The sequence below is a fragment of the Serinus canaria genome, chromosome 10 (assembly GCF_022539315.1).
Source record: "Serinus canaria isolate serCan28SL12 chromosome 10, serCan2020, whole genome shotgun sequence".
In the NCBI taxonomy this organism is placed as follows: Eukaryota; Metazoa; Chordata; class Aves; order Passeriformes; family Fringillidae; genus Serinus; species Serinus canaria.
This window is the reverse complement of record NC_066324.1, coordinates 20358266-20371329: the sequence shown is the minus strand read 5'-3', so window position 1 is coordinate 20371329 and position 13064 is coordinate 20358266. Positions and strand designations below refer to the sequence as shown.

Here is a 13064-nt window from a genome sequence, read left to right as displayed (position 1 = left end):
CAGCTACTCCTGGGAGGGGGCGAGCACCAAAACCAAGCTCAGCAAGGTCAGCGCGGCAGCGGTTTCCGTGCTCGGAATGAGTTTTGCCTGATCTCAGAGCCCTGGAACTCCAGGGGCAGAGGCAGAGCCTCCTCCCGGCAGCAGCGGGAGCCCCGCGGTGTGCCCAGGGCAGTGCAAGCCCCGGGCGGTGCCTCCCTCAGCCGGGGCTCTGTGCCTCATCCTGAGGGGTGCTGGGGTGGAAGGGGCAGACAGAGCTGGCAGCAGCGCTGGGGAGCAGCAAACCCACGCGGCTGCCCCTCTCCTGCCCAGCCTGCCCCTGCTGGGGGAGGAGCGTGGCCGGCAGGGAAGGGCTGGAGCTGGGGGGGTTGGAGTGGCTGGAGGTGGAAAGGACATGATGAGAGTGAGGCTGGAGGTGGAAGGATTTGGACATGAAAGGGCATGACAAGGTTGGAGGTGGAAGGATGCAATGAGGTCAGCAGTTGGAAGGGCTGGATGAGGTTGGAGCTGGAAGGACTGGATGAAGTTGGATCTGGAAGGACACAATGAAGTTGAAGCTGGAAGGGCTGGATGAGCTTGGAGGCTGAAGGGCTGAGTGAGGTCAGAGCCAGAAGGGCTGGATGAGATTGGAGGTGGAAGGGCAGGATGAGGTTGGAACTGGAAGGGCCGGGTGAGTTTGGAGGTGGAAGGTCTGGATGAGGTCAGAGCTGGAAGTTCTGGATGAGGTCAGAAGAGGTTTCCCAGTGTCCCCCGCTCTCTCTCCCGTTCCAGTACCGCAGTGCCCCCAGCCTGAGCTGCAGCGTGCTCTCCTCACCGCCCAGGCCCCTGGGCCAGCTCCTGCTGCTGCTGCAGCTCCAGGCCCCGGCCGAGCGCATCAAGGTGCTGCTGCACAAGGCCTGGGCCCTGGGCCAGCTCTCCCGCCTGCCGGGCACCCCAGGTAGGGCTCGGGCACAGGTGGGCACCCAGAACGGCTTCCCCTCCCTTTGCTTGGCAAATTCTCTTGAACTTCTCTCTCCCAAGCACGGGGGAGGGTTGGAACAAGTTGGTCTTTGGGGCTTCTTCCGACCCAAACCACTTTGGGATTCTACCACGGGATGAAAATGAGTACAGGGAGCGTAATACAGATCTAGGTATCTCAAAGTGCTTGAAATGTATTTATTTATGGCCTAAAATTAGCACGTGGCTTTCTGTGCTGCTGGCCATTGTCACCTCTGGCTCTCCCTGGGTTGGGAGCTGAGCACTTTGGAGGTCCCTGCTCTCCAGAAGGGAGGGGCAGGTGAAACCTCAGGAGCTCTGTGCTCTCCCCACAGCTCCACAGAGCCCCACGGGGGTCCTGCAGCCCTCCAGGCACAACCTGGGAGCTGCCAGCCTCCCTCCCTGGCATGTGCCCCTCTCTCCAGGGCACTGTCCCCATTTCCAGGCCACTATGTCATCATCCACCTGCACCACAAGGGCCACGTCATCGACACCAAGGAGACCAAGTCCGTCAGTGGCTACAGCCCCGTGTGGAACGCGCCCTTCCTCTCCACCCTCCCTGCCGGGGACATCCAGCAGCAGCAGCTGGCCTTGGAGTTTGTTGTCATGCAGGTGAGGTGACCAGGCTCAGGAGGTGACAGGGCTGAGGAGGTGACAGGGCTGAGGAGGTGACAGGGCTCGGGAGGTGACTGGGCTCAGGAGGTGACCTGGCTCACCCCTGCCACCCCCGGGAGGTGTCTGGGCTGGGATGGCTCCTTTCGGGAGAGGAGAAGGCCACCAGCCATGTCCCCCCCCACCCTGTGCTGCCCCAGGCTCGGCTCCACGGCCGTGGCTCGGTGCTGGGCTGTGTCCAGGTGGGGCCAGGGGTGCCACACTGGAGGGACATGTGCAGCCAGGCACCGCTGGAGTCGGAGCGCTGGCACCGCATCCAGCCCAGAGCCTGATCCTGGCCCAGGACTCACAGCCAGCCAAGGGGGGCCCCGAGCTGGGCACAGGGGAGGTGGCACCCCCACGCCACCGGGGGGGAGTCCAGGTGCCATCTCCAGGGCTGGAGATCACTGGAGGTTGGCACAAGCCCATCCCAATGGGCTCTGGAGGGGACTGAGCCCGTCTGGGGTGACCCCAGCCTCGGGGAAGAAGAGGAGCTTTGTCTGCTCCATGCACTGTCTGCACCTGGAATCTGGGCTGTGGAGGAGCCCGGTGGGACCAGCACCCAGCTGGGACCCCTGTGGCCACCACAGTGGTGACATCTCCTGCCCCTTCCACCCTGGCTCTACCACATCTCCTGCCCCTTCCACCCCACCTGAGTGCAGCCACAAGGACACGCCAATGCCACCCGGTGATAAAGGTGTCCATCAGCATTTTTAATTGATTGCTGGCCCTAATGAGTGATAAATAAATAAATAAATAAATAAATAAATAAATAAATAAATAAATAAATAAATAAATAAATAAATGGGTTGGGAATGATGGCATGTGTGGAGAGGCAGACTGTGAGGAGAAAGACCCTGGTGAGGAAGGCCGTGTGAAAGGTGAGGATGGCCATGGTGAGGATGACCATGGAGAGCAGTCCCACGGGGAGGAAGCCATGCTGAGAGTGAGGATGGCCATGGTGAGGAAGCCGTGCTGAGAGTGAGGATGGTGGTAGTGATGGATGACCATGGTGAGGATGACCATGATGAGGATGACCATGGTGAGCAGTCCAACGGGGAGGAAGCCGTGCCGAGGTGAGGATGACCATGGTGAGGACCACCATGACCATGGTGAGGATGACCACAGTGAGTAGTCCCCCATGGGGAGGAAGCCGTGCTGAGGTGAGGATGGCCATGGTGAGGATGACCATGGTGAGGATGACCATGGTAAGGAAGCCATGCTGAGAGCGAGGATGGTGGTAGTAATGGATGACCGTGGTGAGGATGACCACGGTGAGCAGTCCCCCGCGGGGAGGAAGCCGTGCCGAGGGTGAGGATGGCGGCAGTGATGAAGGCCAGGCTGACGCGGCCCCAGCCCGCCACCACCTCTCCCGCTCCTGCCAGCCCCGCTTTCCCCCCGCGCCATCCCCGCCGGGGGGGCTCAGCGCGGTTCCGCCCAGCCGCGGCTCCGAGGCGGGCTCAGCCCGGCGGGGCGGGTCTGACCCCGGCCGGGAAGCGGAAGCGGCGGCGCTGCGGGGCCGCAGGGGCCGGGCCGGGCCGGGCCGGGCCGCACCCGCCGAGCGCGGCCGCAGCGGCGGCGGTGAGGCCGGACACACACACACGGAGGGGACACACCGGGGCACACACACACGGACGGGACACCGGGCACACACCGGGAGGGGACGCGAGGGCGGCGGGCGCGGAGCGGCTGTAACGGCCCCGCATCCGCCGGCCCCGCGGGCAGCCCCCCGGGCCGGGCCGGGCCGGCTGCCGGGGCTGCGGGGCTCAGCGCCCTGAGCCCGCCGTGCTCTCGTCGCGCAGATGCATCACTGCAGGAGGCTGCGGTCCCCGGAGCAGGACGGCGAGCCGGGGCACCGCTGGAAGCGGCGGCGGTCGCGGAGCCGGGAGTGCGAGGGCAGGCTGCGGTACCCGCCCCGCAGGGAGCTCGCCCGCAGATCGCGCTCCAGGAGGTGAGAGCGCTGCCCCGAAACCCGGGCTGAGCTCGGGATGCTCAACTCGGCTCCCGGGTGCTGATGGAAACGCCTGAAGCCCGGGGGTGGAAGGGAAGGGTTTGCTTATCTGTCTGTCTGTCTGTGTGCTTTCCCTGCCGCTTCACCCTTCCCGAAGTTCCCCCTTCCCGAAGTTCACCCTTCCCGTGGTGTTGAGCAGCCTGCCGCCTGCCCTGGAATCACGTTTCCGTGCTGCGCAGGCATTAAAGGCTTTCCTGACAGCCCGCTCCTCTCCGGCGGGATTAAAACCAGATTTAAAGCAACCACGCTCCTCCCTGGCCTCGGAAAGGATCTCCCAGCTGGAGGATCCCGCCGCTAACCCATCTCTCCTGCTTTGCTGCGGGGTTCTACCTTTGATCCTCTCTTTGTGCGGCGTTCCCACAGGGACAGCTCGGGGCTGGGAGCGGGACGAGGCCTCTGATGAGAGGAGGGTTCTGGAACAGCGGCCGGGGCTGCTGTGGCTCCACTGGTTGGACTGGGCAGGTGCAGCCAGGCAGGAGCTGAGCTCATCTTTAAATTCCTGGAATGCTCTCCAGATTAATTTCTCTCCCCAGCCTGGCTTTTGTTTACTTGAAGGAGGTGGATTGTGAAACAGAGCTGGCGCACTTTTCCCCTTTTTTGTTTCCATCTGATGGGTAATTTGGAACAGATTTGGATGAAAGTGGGCTTTCGTTGGGTGAAAGCAGCCTTGCCCCTTCAGTGTCAGCCTCTTTGAGGAGACCTGGGACCTTCAGGTCATTATTTCTGCTTCCTGAGTCCCCCCAAAGCACGCTGAGGAGCGTCTGGGCCGATGCTGGGCAGAGCTGTGTGTTGTGTTTGGGCACCTCAGCAGCGACCAAGAGCCACGGCTGCCCCGGCACAGTCTGGAATTTTACCCACTCTGGGATTCCCCCCAGTGCTCCATGGAGCTGCCAGCAGCACAGCTGGTTGTTGGCAGGGCAGGGAGGTGCAAACAGCAGGAATTCATTCCCATTTCCAGGCTGAAGGTCTTGGCTGAAGCCATTGCTGGGTGACGGCACCAGGCTGGCCCAGAGCGTGCCCGGGGTTATGGCCGGGCAGCCAAAGCTCTGCTTTCCTTTCAAATTGCAACATCTTCTACCTAGAGCACAGCTCCTTCCTCCAGGGGGTGTGCAGCAAACCTCCAGTGAAACCTGGTGGGGAGGGCACTCGTGTTCTGGGGGTGGAAGGAGGGAGAGCTGCTCTCATCCCTGGCGTGCCCACAGCGTGCCCAAAACCTCGTGTGGGTCAGTGTCTGCTCAGCTGAGCTTGGTCTGAGCTCTCCTGGCCCCTCCTAGTGCACAGCTGAGTCCTGGGAGGTTGTTGCTTGAGGAGCTGGAGCTTGGGGACAGATTTTCCTTCTGGCTGCTGATCCGTGGAGCTGCTCTGTGTGTGCACAGCAAGGGCTTGGTGCCCTGGGACCTCCTGTCCCCCCTGGGTGACAACCAGAGCAGAGCCCTGCTGCTGCTCCCCGTTGGGTTGAGAGCTAATGAGACAACTCCCCAGGTGGGGTGACAAACACACCTGTGTGCAGTGGCACACAGGTGACATGGAATTGTGGAGTGTTGTGGGGTTGGAAAGGACCTCAGAGCCCATCCAGTGCCACCCCCTGCCACGGGGAGGGGTGCCACACCTTCACTATCCCAGGGAGCTCCAAGCCCTGTCCAGCCTGGCCTTGGGCACTGCCTGGAATGGGGGTGCACATTGAGAGAGAGCTCCAGCAGGACAGGCAGCTGGAGCTCTCTCTCAGAGGGTGGTTTTCCCCCAGCCCCTTAAAATGTGGCAGTGCCTCACTGCTTTCTCTCCAGGACTTTTCCCCAGTGGTCACTCTGAGGTGCAGAAAGATCTGAAGCTCCTGGCACCAGGGGTGGGAGCAGGAGGATTTCTCCGTGGTGGCAGCACCCAGGGGGACAGCAGGGAGCTGTTTCAGGGGCCTTGGGGTGGGCCTTAGGAAAAGCTGCTTTTCTCCAGAGAATGAAGGGAGCAGGCTGCCGAGGAGATGGGGTGGGATTGTTGGGGTGTCCCTCGGGATTCCAGAGCCCCCACACTGCTATTCCATGACTCGGCCTCAGCGGGACTGTGGGAATAAGGTTATCCAGAGAAATGATGGGGAGGATTTCTTTTTATCAGAAGGCTAATGAATTAGTTTATTATTTTATATGATATTACGATATATTACCTCTAAACTGAATCTGCCAAGTACTAAACTGCTCTTCACTTGCACAGCACCTCGTGACTGTAAGCTGACAGCCCCAACACACACACACACACACCTGGCCCTGATAGGCCAAGGAAATAAAACACCATCGCTCCGGGTCAACAGTCTTTATACTGTGTTCTGCTTTTGCACAAACACAGGAGCAGGGAATGAGATAAGAACTGTTTTCCCCAGAATCCCCTTGGGTAGATGTGCCTCTCTTTTCTCTGTGGCTGCACGGTACTGTCCAGCATCCCCAGGCTCTGAGGGCGCTGTTTCTGTGCCGCAGCCACGAGAGGATGCCCTACCAGCGGCGGTGCCGGCGGGACAGCGATGCCTGCAGGCTGGAGGAGCGCAGCCCCTCCTTGGGCCCCGAGTATTACCCGGCACGGCCGCGGCCCTGGCGGCGCTCCCGCGGCCGGGAGCAGCACCGGCCCCGGCGGTACCAGCAGCACTGCCGCCGCCGCAGGAGCAGGTCTTGTAGCAGCGCCTCCTCGGTGAGTAGCACCCGCAGCGAGCTCGCCCTTTAACTGTTCTTGCCTCCTTCCAGCTCCGAGCGCTCTGGGTGAGTACCTCGATCCCCGTGTCTGTGTTGGTTGTCAAGTCCCCCCCTGCTCCCTCCCCTCCCAGTCTGTGTCGTGCTCAGCGGGGAGAGTTGGTCGCTCTGGGGTTTTGCCCGGAGCTTTAATCCGTGAGGGAACTAAACCGTGTTCTTTAGGGCCAGGGAAGGGATCAGGGAGAGCTTCCAGTGGCGCTCACGTGGTGCTGACTCGGCCCGGGGCCAGCCCTGCTCCCGGGGATCCCTGTGGAGCTTTATCCATGGCCGGCGATTCGCTTCTGCCTGCGGCTGCTGCTGCTGCTTCTGGGGGGGTTTGCTGCAGCATTCCTCGGTTTGGCTCCGTGCCTGGATCCCCTTCCAGGTGGGATGGGTCAGCCCAGCTCTCCAGAGGTGATTTTATGCCCTGTCAGTTGTCAGAGAGAGTCCCGCCTTCCGAGCGTACACGCGTGTCCTCTTCCCACGTTCCCACCTGGACTTCAGCTTCTTGCACACTTCACCCTGAAACGCAGCATTCCTTCCTTCCCGGGATTAACTGGGAATGTCTGGAGCTGGGCTGGGCGGGGGGCTGGTCCCAGGCATGCCCTGGAAGTGGTGAGAGGTGTCAGAGCGAGCCCTTCAGCTCTCCCCTCCTGTGAGGAGGAGCACTCCCCTCCCGCCCGAGATGTAACCACAGCTGAGGGATGGGCTCTGATCCCGGCAGCCGGATAATCTGCATGGCCGGGAACTCCTGAGCTCCTCCTTTGGATTCCTCTCCAGCCCGCTGTGGAATCTGGCTGTGGAGGGAGCCAGGGCCATGCTGGGTGTGTGGTGGTGATGCTGAGCAGGTCTGGGCTGGCAGGAGCTCAGCCCTCCGACACCTCACAGCTGTCCCAGCTCTCCCACCTCCTCCTCTGATTTTTTGGGGGGAATTTTGATGTTAGCTCATTATTTTGGCACAGAAGAGAAGCCTGCAGGAGGCTCAGGCACGGAAACATCAAGGTTTCCCTGAATTCCTTGGCTGCAGGGACTGTAGCTATTTTGAAAGCAGGCTAGAACAAGGTGAGGACCTAGGGCAGCTCGCTTTGTGGACCCCGGGTCCTTGCAGGAACCTTGGGCTGGTTTTCCAGTAGAAGCTTGCCAGTAGCAGGGTGTGAACACCCCCTCAGACCTCGCCTGAAGTGTTCAATCCCTGGGGATTGATTTACCCGTCCTGTTCCTAAAGCCCTGCCAGTTCCAAAAAGGCTGGCGTGCCCCAGCGGGTCTGCGAGCAGCCACGGGGATTCAGGCACAAAGTTTCCCTTCAGGAGGGGCAGGGCTGCTTCCCAGCCAGGACCAGCTGGAGCTGCATTGCCCGAGGCACAAAGAGCAGGATGCACAGAGGGGGAAGGAAAATAACCCTGCTACTGTGGCTTCTACTGGGCAGCCTGTCCAAACCCAGCGCTTGGTGACGTCCTGCTGGCCAAGGCTCCTCTGGCAGCATCCTCCCCGTGGGGAGCAGAGGATTCCTCCTGCAGCTTCCCACCCTGGAAGAGGGGGGCGTTTCCCTGCCCCCAGAGGCCATAGCTCATGAGCCGAGGTTTTTTTTTCTTGCCGTACCTGTAGCTGTTGATGACTTTTCTGTTTTTGAAGTTAGTTTTGTGTCTTGACGTGTCCCTTGCAATATCCCTATCGTTTATATATATGCCGTGTGCCTTATGAAATGCTGGCATCTGGAAAATCCACCCACCCACCGGCGGCCCCGTCGTCTCTGCAACCTCTGACTGCCCGCTCTGGCCCCGCCCGGGGGGCGGTGAGTGCAGAGAAGCCGGCAGAGCAGTAAGCGCAGCAGGAGCGTGGAAGATGACAAGGAAGGTCACCTGGTGTGCAGGATCGGCGATTGGCTTCAAGAGCGATGTACAGCCACCTTTCGTAAAACTTTACCTCTACTTTTACCCCGGGTTAGCCCAGATCTCTCTGGCCTGTGCTGGAGGGGTCTCTAGGGGTTCATTTACTGACCATAACTTGCCTGAGGCAGACGCTTGAGTTGTAAAGAGTGTAGCGGTGAGAGACGGTTGTTTTGTTTGCTCTGAGGTTTTGTTGGTGTGAAGTGGCAGGAGCCCGGCTCCGCCCCGGCCCCCCAGGCTCACACCCGCTCCTGTTTTCTCTCCTAGATGAAATCGTGGGCAGCCTCGGTGAAGGCACTTTTGGGAAGGTGGTGGAGTGTGTGGACCACGCCAGGTGGGCTCCTTTTCCCTGCAGCTGGCCCCTGAGCATCACGGGGTGTGGCAGTGCCACCCGGGCTCCACAGGACCGAGTTTGTCACCTTTAATGTGTCACTGCCCTCCTCAGAGCGAGGGCAAAGGGCCTGGCTCAAATCTCATCCCCTCCAGAATTTACAGGCTGGTGTGTTAAGGGAAGCATTCTATTCTATTCTATTCTATTCTATTCTATTCTATTCTATTCTATTCTATTCTATTCTATTCTATTCTATTCCATTCCATTCCATTCCATTCCATTCCATTCCATTCCATTCCATTCCATGGGCTGAGCACACAGGTTCTGTCTCAGACTCCATCCTTCTGTCTCCTCCCTTCCAGAGGCAAGTCCCAGGTGGCTCTGAAAATCATCAAGAACGTCGGGAAGTACCGAGAGGCTGCCAGGCTGGAAATCAACGTCCTGAAGAAAATCAAAGAGAAGGACAAGGAGAACAAGTTGTGAGTTCCCAGTGCCACGTGCTGGCACACAGAGCAGCACGGGGCTGAGGATGGGCTGAGGGGGAACTGGCCCCATTCCTCTACTGGGGAGCTCCCTCCAAAGGGGGCTGAGCAGAGCAGGCAGCATCTCCCTGGGCTGCTGTGCTCCTGAGGCAGCTGGCACGGAGCTCTGCTCCCCAGCCACTCCTGAAGTGGCCAGGAACACCAGAAGAGCCATCCTGGGCATCCCTTGTAGGTGGTTAAGCCCTGGCTCTCTCTCCCTGCACAGCCTGTGCGTCCTCATGTCGGACTGGTTCAACTTCCACGGCCACATGTGCATTGCCTTTGAGCTCCTGGGCAAGAACACCTTCGAGTTCCTGAAGGAGAACAACTTCCAGCCCTACCCCCTGCCACAGATCCGGCACATGGCCTACCAGCTGTGCCACGCCCTGAGATGTGAGTGATCCTGGTGGTCTTGGCAGGGGAGCCAGCATGAGGGCAGAGATGAGAATCTTGACTCCATGTTTCAGAAGGCTGGCTTATTATTTTATGATGTTACATTAAAATGATACACTAAAATTATACTAAAAGAACAGAAGAAGGGATTTCGTCAGAAGGCTAGGAAGGAATGGAATGATCATAAAATCTTGTGACTGACCAGAGTCCCATCACAGCTGGTTTTTCTTTTCCTCTGAGGCTTCTCAGCTTCTCAGGAGGAAAATCCTGTCAAAAGGATTTTTCATAAAATTTTTCTGTGACAAGTGACCCCACGGGCTGGGGGATGCTGCCCTGGCACTGGGCTGGGCAGAGCAGAGCCCCTGCTGCTCTCTGGTGCTTACAGAGGTGTTTTCCCTCCTCTCTCTGTGCAGTTCTACACGACAACCAGCTGACTCACACTGACCTCAAGCCAGAAAACATCCTGTTTGTCAACTCGGATTTTGACACTCTGTACAATGAGAACAAGGTGGGTTCAGTCCCAAAGAGCACTGGCTGCTGCCTTTATCTCTCCCTGCAGAAATTGGATCTTCCCTGCTCTCTCCAGGCCTTCAGAGCCTGGGAAGTGGGAACAAGGTGGAAGGCAGGGCTCTTCTTCCTGCTGTGCCTTCCAAAGGCCTTAAGGCTGCCTGGAGTATTCAGGGATTTTCTGTAACACTGCTCTGGGATGGCCAGAGCTTGGAGCTCCACAGCTCCATCCCTGTGGAGAGGTGCAGACCAGCACTTCTGGGGCTCCTCGGAGCTCCATCCCTGTGAGGAGCTGCACAGCAGCACTCCTGGGGTCCTCAGAACTCCACAGCTCCATCCCTGTGAGGAGCTGCAGACCAGAGCTCCAGGTGCTCCTCACAGCTGAGGTGCTGCAGAGCAGAGCTCCAGATGCTCCTCACAGCTGAGGAGCTGCAGAGCAGAGCTCCAGATGCTCCTCACAGCTGAGGAGCTGCAGAGCAGCATTTTGGGGCTCTTCAGAGCTCACAGCTCCATCCCTGTGAGGAGGTGCAGAGCAGAGCTCCTGGAGCTCCACAGCTCCATCCCTGTGAGGAGGTGCAGAGCAGAGCTCCTGGAGCTCCACAGCTCCATCCCTGTGAGGAGGTGCAGAGCAGAGCTCCTGGAGCTCCACAGCTCCATCCCTGTGAGGAGGTGCAGAGCAGAGCTCCTGGAGCTCCACCGCTCCATCCCTGTGAGGAGGTGCAGAGCAGAGCTCCTGGAGCTCCACAGCTCCATCCCTGTGAGGAGGTGCAGAGCAGAGCTCCTGGAGCTCCACAGCTCCATCCCTGTGAGGAGATGCAGAGCAGAGCTCCTGGAGCTCCACAGCTCCATCCCTGTGAGGAGATGCAGAGCAGAGCTCCTGGAGCTCCACAGCTCCATCCCTGTGAGGAGATGCAGAGCAGGGCTCCTGGAGCTCCACAGCTCCATCCCTGTGAGGAGGTGCAGAGCAGGGCTCCTGGAGCTCCACAGCTCCGTCCCTGTGAGGAGACACAGCCCACTCTCCTGGAGCTCCTCTCCCAGCCCAGCCCTGTGCTTTTCCTGCAGAGCTGTGAGCAGAAGTCCATCCGGAACACGAGCATCCGCGTGGCCGACTTCGGCAGCGCCACCTTCGACCACGAGCACCACACCACCATCGTGGCCACGCGGCACTACCGGCCCCCTGAAGTGATTCTGGGTGAGAACTGCACCTCCTGGGGATGGACAGCCAGCCTGGGAGCACTGCAGATGAGTGGTTTCAGCGAGGAGACATGGTGGGGGTTGTTGGAGGCACGGAGTTGATGTGGTTTTCTTTGCAGAGCTGGGCTGGGCACAGCCCTGTGATGTCTGGAGCACTGGCTGCATTCTGTTCGAGTATTACCGTGGCTTCACGCTCTTCCAGGTAGGATTCTTGTGCCTTGAGAATCCTTTGTGTCCAGAAGGGCTGAGAATTAGGTGATGGGGAGGGAAACACACACTAAAAATGAGAAGCTTGAGTATGAAAATGAGGCCTGGAGAAGGGCTGGTTTGAGGAGTGCCTTGCTGGAAGGACAGAGTTTGGATCACTTCTGGGTTTATGTCTGTTTTCTGAAGAAAGAGAAAAGCAGAATATGAAAAGTTGGATAGGACCTGGTGGAACCCTTTCTCCCTGTCCCTGCAGAGGTGACAAACCTTTTGTCATCAGCTCCCCAAGCTCTGACCGAGCCACCACTGCTGTGCTCCTTTGCAGACCCATGAGAACCGCGAGCACCTTGTCATGATGGAGAAAATCCTGGGGCCGCTCCCGTCTCACATGGTCCACAAAACCCGGTAAGAGCCTGGTGCTGAGCTCAGCCCAGGCACCACCCCCTGCACGGCAGGGAGAGCTCCTGCCTGACCCCCACCTTCCCCCTGCAGGAAGCAGAAATACTTCCACAACGGCAGCCTGGTGTGGGATGAGAACACGTCCGATGGCAGATACGTCCAGGAGAACTGCAAGCCCCTGCGGGTGGGTGCTGCTCCCCTCCCTCCCTGGGGCAGGGCGGTGGGGCTCAGGGCTGCAATTCCCTGTGGAACTGCTTGGGAGGGAGCCCCAGCTCCCATCTGCAGGGATCCTGCTCTGGATAGGGCAAGATGGGGATTAGGGAAAGGGAATGATGTGTTCAGGATGGGAGGCTGCCTTGGCCCCAGACTTCCTGAGTCCTGGAGATCTGGGCAGTGGGGGATGCTGTGTTTGGGGTGGGAAGCTGCCCTGGAGGGATGCTGATTTTGGGATGGGAGGCTGCCCTGGTCCAGGGTTTCTGAGTCCCTGGGGGTATCAGGGCAGTGGGGGGGTGCTGTATTTGGGATGAGAAGCTGCCCTGGAGGATGCTGTGTTTGGGATGGGATGCTGTATTTGGGGTGGAAAGCAGCCCTGGGGGATGATTTTGGGATGGGATGGTGTATTTAGGCTGGGAAGCTGCCCTGCCCAGGCAGGGGCTGAGCCCGTTTCCCTGTCCCTTTCAGACATACATGCTGCACGACTCTCTGGAGCACGCTCAGCTCTTTGACCTGATGAGGAGGATGCTGGAATTTGACCCCTCCCAGAGGATCACGTTCTCCGAGGCCCTCCTGCACCCCTTCTTTGCCGGGCTCTCGGCAGAGGAGCGGATGCTGTGCGGGCGCGGTGCCAGCCGGGACCTGAGCAGATGACGGCCGGGATCCCTCGGGGTGGATCCCTTGGGCTGGATCCCTCAGGATGGATCCCTCAGGATGGATCCCATGGGATGGATCCCTCAGGATGGACCCCACTGGCCTCTGCAGCTCAGCCCCGCTCCCCTCCCTGAGTCCACAGGGGCTGGGGCACTGCCACAAGGACACTGGGAGGAGAGGGGGAAGGAAAGCTCTGTTGGAAAGCACAGATTTGTCTATTTATATGTTGTAAAGTTAAAATAAAGTGTTTCTTATTGTTTGATACTTCCCTTGTAGGCAGGTGTGGGTTGTGCAAAGGAAGAGGGAGATGGTGAAAAATCACCTGGAATCAGCGAGGGGGAGCGGCCTGGTGAAAAATCACCTGGAATCAGCGAGGGGGAGCGACCTGGTGTCTGCCCTGGCAGCAGAAGGTTCTAGAAG

The 13064-nt window shown here is 59.4% G+C and overlaps 1 protein-coding gene across 1 annotated transcript; it reads left to right on the top strand.

Moving 5' to 3' along the window:
• The first annotated feature begins 3120 nt into the window (after window positions 1–3120).
• CLK3 (CDC like kinase 3) lies at window positions 3121–12908 on the top strand. Its single transcript, XM_009098245.4, has 13 exons — window positions 3121–3204; window positions 3426–3574; window positions 6097–6304; window positions 8145–8238; window positions 8496–8562; window positions 8922–9038; window positions 9307–9473; window positions 9887–9981; window positions 11043–11172; window positions 11294–11376; window positions 11704–11783; window positions 11871–11961; window positions 12459–12908. The coding sequence occupies exons 2-13, from the start codon at window positions 3426–3428 to the stop codon at window positions 12642–12644; spliced, it is 1467 nt and encodes a 488-aa protein (XP_009096493.1). The 5' UTR covers window positions 3121–3204; the 3' UTR covers window positions 12645–12908.
• The last annotated feature ends 156 nt before the right edge of the window (window positions 12909–13064 follow it).